This window comes from Cajanus cajan, chromosome 1 (genome assembly GCF_000230855.2).
Source record: "Cajanus cajan strain Asha chromosome 1, NIPB_CcT2T_4, whole genome shotgun sequence".
Classification (NCBI taxonomy): domain Eukaryota; kingdom Viridiplantae; phylum Streptophyta; class Magnoliopsida; order Fabales; family Fabaceae; genus Cajanus; species Cajanus cajan.
The window spans coordinates 90625889-90633862 of record NC_138517.1 but is presented as its reverse complement, the minus strand read 5'-3'; the positions used below and the strand labels follow the sequence as shown (position 1 = coordinate 90633862).

The window sequence follows — 7974 nt, the reverse complement described above, 5'->3', positions numbered from 1 at the left end:
AAATAAAGTTATTATTATTAATATTTAAAAAGTAAATAAATAAAAAAATTTAGTAGTAGTAAGTTATAACACGCAAGAAGACAAGTTCTACACTAGTACACCGATACTAAGGCATGTTAGTAGCAGAAGGGGAGGAGGGTGGAAATTGAGTATTGCCCCACGAAGACGCTTTTGGCACGTGTCAAGCGTGTGGTATTTGGAGAGGGTGACGTGGGAGTTAACTCTGGAATTTGCCTGGCGCATAAATACCCCTCTCTGGCTTCCACTAGTCGCAATTTGTGCAACACTCTCTTCATTAATTCCTCTAAAACATTAATTCTCTCATGTCTAATCATATACCTATAATAACCCAGACCCAAACACTTTGATTATAGAATTCTGCAGAATTCAATTGGACGCTGCCATACGCGTGGGTGTGGTGGTAGCGTTGGCTCATAAATAAGAATGAAGAAATTGTGCAATGTGGTGCAGGGCCTTAGGCCTGTGCTTCTAATGATAGTGGTGCAGATAGCATTTGCTGGGGTCAATATCTTCTATAAGATTGTCGTAAACGATGGCATGAGTTTGAGGATTATTGTTGCCTATCGTTTTTTATTCGCCACAGCTTTTGTCGCGCCACTTGCCCTTATTCTTGAAAGGTTCATTCATTCATTCATTAATCATCACTAACCTTGCTTAATTTAATTCTTGATTGTTATTACTCTTTCCTATACTACAACACTGGCACGTAATGTAATATTAAACACCAAATACCAAACTAACACACTTTTTTGATTGGCACTTGGCAGGAACAAGAGGACAAATTTGAACATGACTTGGACAGTACTGTTTCAGTCATTTCTTTGCGGTTTATTTGGGTACGTAATTAATTAATTAACACATGTCTTAATTAATTCTTTATTTACATGCTCTTCTTTCGGCTTAGTTTTAATCAATTTGGTAATTCTTCTGTACACATGGACTCTTAATTAAGCATGCGCGACTCTTTCTGCACCATCACCTACCTATACTTTCGTGATCTTTCTAGATCTACATTTTCAATATCAATCCATCTATGACGTCCCAACTTTTTAGGAATTTTCTACAAACAAAACGCTATTTATTATTACAATGTAAAATACAACAACATTTTCATAGGTTCAGATGTGCGCGTGGGATTTTGATAGTTCAAAGAGAATGTTATTTTCAAGTTCAAATTCTTTGTCATCTTTTAGGGTAATACTTTGTTTAATTGCGATTTTTTGATAAAAGAATTATTGAAATGGTTGATAAATAGAAAGTATATATATTAGAGATATGTATTTTATAAAATTCTATTTTTATTTCATAAATAAAATATAATTTTAGGTAATTACTACAATAATTTAAAAATATTTTGATATAGTCATAGTTTAATTTTTTCATTAATTCTAAATTAAAATTAACCTATTTTAAGGATTAAATATTTATTAAAACTTAACATAATACGGAGATCTTTTAAAATAGACAAGGAAATGTATTGAAATCAGTGTTTTGAAACCCGGACCGACCCGGCCGGTCGGACCGGTTGGACCGGGAACCGGTGGTCCAGCCGGTCCGAATCTGAAGTTGGATCGGTTATGCAGTCGACCCGTTTCAAACCGGATTGAACCGGTCAATTTTCCGGTTCAACCGGTGAACCGGTCGGTCAAACCGGTTCAACCACTTTTTTTAAATATTTTTTTTAAAATTTTTTTAAGGGACCATAAATCACAAAAATAATAATGAAAATTAAATCTCTTAATGAAAAAGCAAGAAGTCTTATTAAATATAACAATGACTACTTGTTCTAATATATTTGTTTGCAATATATACAACTTAAATAACTTTTATAGTATATTATTAATTTTAAATTATATATTTAATAATGCAATATCTATGTAAATATTACATATATTATTTTGTGATATTAATTGCAAGCATATTATATATGTACATATTGTTTATATTTTTAATTTGTATTAATATACTGTTTAACATGTAATTTTTTTATGTATTTTTTTACAAAATAAAAATAAAAATAATTTTAAATAATATAGAAAAATTAAAATTTAAAATAAGATATGAATTTATTAAAATTTATAAGTATAAAATATATTTAATATGAATATTTTTTAATAAAAATAAATAAAAATCGAGTCATGCGATTCAACCAGTGACCCACCGGTTCAACCTTTGACCCACTGACCCAGTACCTTAACCGGTTCGATGACCGGTCCGGTTTTTAAAACTATGATTGAAATAGTTAAAAGAATGTACCATAAAAATGATTAAGAAAGAAAATATATTAAAATAGTAAGGATAAAGTTACAAACTTATCAAACATTTGTAATATATTAGTAAATAGGTTTATATACTAAAGTAATGTATAAGTTATAAATAAATAAAACAAACTTTCTCACCGTGAAGATTTCGGACACATCAAATAAATGAAATAGTTTTTTAAAATTCAGAATTTCTCTTTATCTCTGTATTCTCGTAAATTATTTATATTTGATTTCTTCTGATCTATCTTAAGGAACCTCTAGAGTGTCTAATTTTAACATTCTTTTTTTCATTTTTTAACAGTGATTGAATTGTTTTGGTTATAATTTGTGTTGAACATTAATATGCAGGGGAACATTAGCTCAAAATTTCTACTTACAAGCCCTGTCTTTAACTTCCGCAACGTTTGCATCCGCAATGGCTAACCTTGTACCCGCCATAACCTTTATATTGGCCGTTTCCTTCGGGTATACCCTCCACCTCTTCCAATTTCTTTTCTGTTCATTTTTTTTTCTCTCAGTCCATTAAATAATAATTATAAGAAAAGAAAAAAAAAAACAAATTGAATGATTAAATAAAATAATTAAACTGTTTTGCAGTTTGGAAAGATTAAATTTGGGAACAGCAGCAGGGAAGGCGAAAATAGTAGGTACATTAATTGGAATCAGTGGTGCAATGGTACTTACTTTCGTTAAAGGAAAGGAAATCAATTTTGGGACCTTCCACTTAAACCTTTTGCATCACCAAAACGGTGCGCACACTGCAACAAGTTCTAAACACATCTTGGGTGCTCTATTCGCCCTAGCCAGTGGCATCAGCTATGCATTGTGGCTCATCACTCAGGTCCTTTTTGCTTTTGCTAATTTAACCCTCATTTTCTTACGCCTTCTCGTACATCTCATTTATTATTTATTTTTTCTTTCTCTTACTTATCTCACTACCTTCATTCGAGTGGCTGTTTGTCAGGTGTCATTGAAATAGTTTAATTTTGATAAACATATTTTATATTCATAATTAATATATATCTTGAATTATTTCTGCTCAGGCGAAGATGAGTGAAAGATACCCTTGTATTTACTCAAGTACGGCATTGATGTCACTGTGGGGAGCAATACAGTCCACTGTGTTCGCACTTTGCCTTGAGAGAGACTGGAGTCAGTGGAGGTTGGGTTGGAATATTAGACTTTTTACTGCAGCTTATTCGGTATATATATATATATATGTATATATAATTATATATGCTATTCACTATTATTCTATGACATTATATTTTTCCATGAATATAATTAAATAAATTTCACATGGTGTAGGGTGTGGTGGTTTCTGGGGTGATGGTGGTTGTGATTTCGTGGTGCATCAAGATGAGAGGCCCATTGTTTGCCTCTGTTTTTAACCCCCTAATGCTTGTCATGGTGGCCTTGGCTGGTACTACCATGTTGAACGAGAAGCTACACCTTGGAAGGTACTATATATATATATATATACGTTTCACAAATATAATTATCATATTGTAATAAGGTTTCTAAAGTGCATTATAACTTCAATATTTATCGCCCACAATCTGTAGTTAGGTAAGCTTGATAATTATTCATTTAATGCTGCTAAACGATCTAGTGACGCACAACTTAACACTGCATAAAATATCTTTAGTGTAACTTCAACTGAAGATGTGGGCCATATACACTAATTAATGTTCCGTATTACATATATATTACATAAAATATTCGTTTGTTGCTTAACTTAAACCAATTAACTTGTATGTTTTTGTTAATTTCAGCATCATTGGAGCAGTGCTGATTGTGAGTGGGTTATATGTGGTTATATGGGGCAAAAGTAAAGAGATGCAGAAGAAGAATCAATTAATGCCAGCAGAAAGTCCGAACGAATCTAATACGGTGGAAATAGTGGTTAGTTCTCAAGTAGAAGATAAAAGCAACAGAAACGAAACCCATGAAAATGGTGCACAAGTAGATAGGGATATTAACGACGATGGACACGAAGAGCATAATTCACATTGACACGATTAAGGAAACGAAGGAGGTGAAGAAGAAAATTCTAATCATACTTCACGTGCCTAAATTTTCAACATATTTGTGCTCTAACTTCTACAATAGATATTAGTTTAGATAAAACAACGTGCGACGGCCGTTTTTGGTAGCTAGTGCTGGAAAACTGAAAAGCACGTACGTTTTAGCAAGTTTAAGTGTCATCATTGCTCATATATGCACACTTGTTAGGTGCACTGACCCAAAAATATTCACACCTTTTTTTTTTCTTAAGGGGTTCAGTATTTTAGCAAGTTCAAATCTGTGGTTGTTACTAAATCTCAATACTAATATCTGACAAATACAATTACGAGTAGTTATGAGATTTCAGCTCTAAAAAAAGAATTTATTTACTCAATTCAAAATAATAAAAGCGTATTTTGCATAAGTGATAGCCTCATAGGCATATAAGTTAGAAGGTAGATAGTAGGTAAAAGACTTCGATATTAAGGTTATAACTTAACAAATTGAATTAAGTGTTTACTGAGATTAATTAATTAATACATTAGATAGCAAATGTAAATTAACAAAAAAATTATTATATATATATCGCTTTTAATAGTTGAATACATTTTTTATTAGTATTATTCTATTACAAAAAAATTATTTTTCTTAGTAATTTTTGAATTTTTTTTTTACCAATTTCTGTTTAGTAACAAAATCTTGAAAATAAACAATGCAATAATCAATAAAAAAAATGTTTTTCTTTTCATATGATGTTAATCGTATAATTTATTCCTAAATTATATTGCGGACATATTTAATATCCAAACCAAAAGAGAATTTAGAGAAAAAAGGAAGAAGAATACATGTGGGAGACAAATTTGGCACTTAAGTGACTTAAAATATGATATTGTTCAATTTGGTACCCGCTACTTTGTCAATTAAATATCGAATTCTCTTGTGCCATATGAATACTCAACTTTTTATCTAAGTATTTATTTCGTCTTATTATCATTTAAAAAATCAATTTTAATCTTATTAAAAATGAAGAGGAAATTGATAAATTAAAAAAAAAATACAAGAAAGAAGAAATAGAAAATTGAACGAAGTAAAAGGAAAATTCAGCCCAATTTCTGATTTAGGCAACAAAGTTGTCAAAACCCAATGACCAACATGACCCACAATTAATTTATGGTTGGTGATAAACACACCTCCATTTTTATATAAATACACCCTTTTTTTTTTAAATATATGAAATCCCTAAATTACCCTTATTTGCACCTATCTTCTTCTTTTTCCTTCATGCACCTCTCTTCTTTTTTTTCCTCCGCACCCACACCTCTCTTCATCCTCCTCCTCTGCTCACCTCTCTTCTTGTTTTTCCTCCACACGCGCACCTCTCTTCTTCTTTCTCCTCCGCGCACCTCCTCATAGACTAGAATATACTAGAATGTGAATTTAGGAGATGACAGCTGTTTCCTCATAGATTCAAAATCAAAATTGACCTGCGAAATTTCAATCATGGAGTAAGAAAGGATTCAATCAGTGGAAGCACTAGTGAACATATAACATTTGATTATCTATTAAAATCAAGATTGCTTGTAGTAAGAAGAACTGCCTCATATGCGACTCTAAACTGAATACTCCAGATGGAAAAGGCAGGAAAATCTATTAAAACACTTTTGCAGTTTGACCAATTTAAACATTTTCTTCCTTCAATGTTCTCCAGTTTTGCAGGTCAATTGGCATCATGACATGATATAAATAAATCCTCTTGCGTAAAACTTCTTTGCATAAATGCAGAGCGTAAGATAAAGTTGTAAAAAAGTCTTTTCATCAATTTAGTATAGTCACTTGTTGAATCAAAAACCTCAACATCAAATGGTCCTTCAGGGCCTGTAAAGTTTGTAATACCAGTTTTGGTGATATCGACCTGGGAAAACATACAGAATGGAGAAACAAGGTTTAGGTTGATGAAACACATTGCAGGCTTATCTAAAAACTGAAACAAGGTGGTAAAGAAAAGGGTAACATTTGTGGCCAGGTTACGAGCAGTACATCTGACAGATCTTCAACAATCAAGTACTCCTTAATTGTTGTTGTGAATTCATTTATCTTGTTACATCTGGCAGATCCTCAGCTACCTTTTGTAATTCCACCATAAAAGTATGGACTATCTACGAGGAAACAAACGAATTCTAAGCATGACAGAGAGAAGCAAGGACAACGAGAAGCAAACTGCAGAAAACAAGTTCTAATGGTTTGGAGAAGAAAGTGACGAAGAAGAGAAGAAGAGAAGAAGGGAGGTGCAGAAACAAGAAGGGAGGTGCGCGTGCGGAGGAGAAACAAGAAGAGAGTTGTGCGTGCGGAGGAGGAAGAAAAACAGAGGTGCGCGGAGGAGGAGGAAGAAGAGAGGTGTGCGTGCGGAGGAAAAAAAAAAAAGAAGAGAGGTGCAGAGAGGAAAAAGAAGAAAAGAGGTACAAACAAGGGTAATTTAGGAATTTCATATATTTAAAAAAAAAAGGAGGTGTATTTATATAAAAATGGAGGTGTGTTTATCACCAGCCTTAATTTATAACCGAACCTGTGCCGAACTTGAGATGAAGCCCAAGCAGCCCATATGCAAGACATGATTTAATTTGCACCGAGTTTTTTTATGTCAACAAGAACGACCCCGTACATTTACTCTCGGTTTTACGTATGTTAAAATAAATTTGTCTATAATTTTTATATTAAAATAATATAATTAATTATTTGATTTTTAAAAAGATATAGAAAAAATTTATGTTTGCATTTTATTTAAAAATAAAACTAAAACGAAAAAATATTATATTATAATTTCTTTAAAAAGATGGTAAGGTGATTACCAAAAGTTAGATTAAACTAAATTATTGTACAGATGAATTTAACTTAAATTTGACTAACGGATTCTAAGGTGGAAAAGTTAAGCATATCTTCCACCATGGGAAACATTTTGCAGCCATCAGATGTATTTCTTTAAACTTTGATGGTGTATAATCAACCACTCTATGTTCTATTTTTTTATTAATTTTTATTTTACGTGAATGATGTCAAATTGTCAATGCCGTACGTGCTACACTCTATGCATAAGAAAAAGTAAAGTAGGCACCAAAAAAAAGAGATTGCCTGTGCCAAATGTCAAAATGTAAAATTCTTTTATTAAATAAAAATAACGAATCAAGAATAATAAATTTTCATAATAAAATTTGCATGTAAAGAAAAGAAAGAAGTTATACTCTTTATATATACTATAGATAGAGATAGATATGTTCACATAAAAATTAGCATAAGAAGCAATTACTATTAGTGGTATTACTTTTTTTTTATTAACATAGATTACCTAGATATATAGTAACGTAGATTTGTTAGGATCTCTCCTTAATTGGAGAGGTTCTAGAAAATTCTAGAGCTTTCTAGAGAAGTATAGAATTTTCTAGAATATTCTAGAGAATTCTAGAGAATTGTAGAATTCTCTAGAAGCTTGTGGAATGTTGTGGAACCCTCTGGAACATTCTAGAGATGTGTGGAGCCTTCCGGAACCTTATGGAAGAGTATAGAAGGATATAGAAGGGAGTAGAAATTCCTGGAATGTGTGGAGCATTCTAGAGAACCAATCTCAACCCTTGATCCCCACCATTCATTTTGAAGGTGGAGTAGTATAAATAGGGGTAGGAGGCTTCAT

General features: G+C 31.9%; 1 protein-coding gene and 1 long non-coding RNA gene across 2 annotated transcripts; one reads left to right on the top strand and one right to left on the bottom strand.

Moving 5' to 3' along the window:
• Window positions 1-231: 231 nt before the first annotated feature.
• LOC109804278 (WAT1-related protein At1g25270) lies at window positions 232-4653 on the top strand. Its single transcript, XM_020366083.3, has 7 exons — window positions 232-638; window positions 789-857; window positions 2634-2750; window positions 2883-3126; window positions 3329-3487; window positions 3594-3745; window positions 4061-4653. The coding sequence occupies exons 1-7, from the start codon at window positions 445-447 to the stop codon at window positions 4299-4301; spliced, it is 1176 nt and encodes a 391-aa protein (XP_020221672.2). The 5' UTR covers window positions 232-444; the 3' UTR covers window positions 4302-4653.
• Window positions 4654-5370: 717 nt separating this feature from the next.
• LOC145953837 (uncharacterized) lies at window positions 5371-7041 on the bottom strand. Its single transcript, XR_014431078.1, has 2 exons — window positions 6330-7041; window positions 5371-6204 (listed from the first exon to the last, which is right to left on the bottom strand). It is a non-coding gene; the product is annotated as an uncharacterized LOC145953837 (long non-coding RNA).
• Between the last annotated feature and the right edge of the window lie 933 nt (window positions 7042-7974).

Bases quoted from the DNA above. Each gene is read 5' to 3' on its own strand.
- LOC109804278 (XM_020366083.3), top strand. From the start codon at position 445: ATGAAGAAATTGTGCAATGTGGTGCAGGGCCTTAGGCCTGTGCTTCTA. The intron at 639-788 runs GTTCATTCATTC...GGCACTTGGCAG, and splicing joins CTTGCCCTTATTCTTGAAAG to GAACAAGAGGACAAATTTGA. The intron at 858-2,633 runs GTACGTAATTAA...ATTAATATGCAG, and splicing joins TTTCTTTGCGGTTTATTTGG to GGGAACATTAGCTCAAAATT.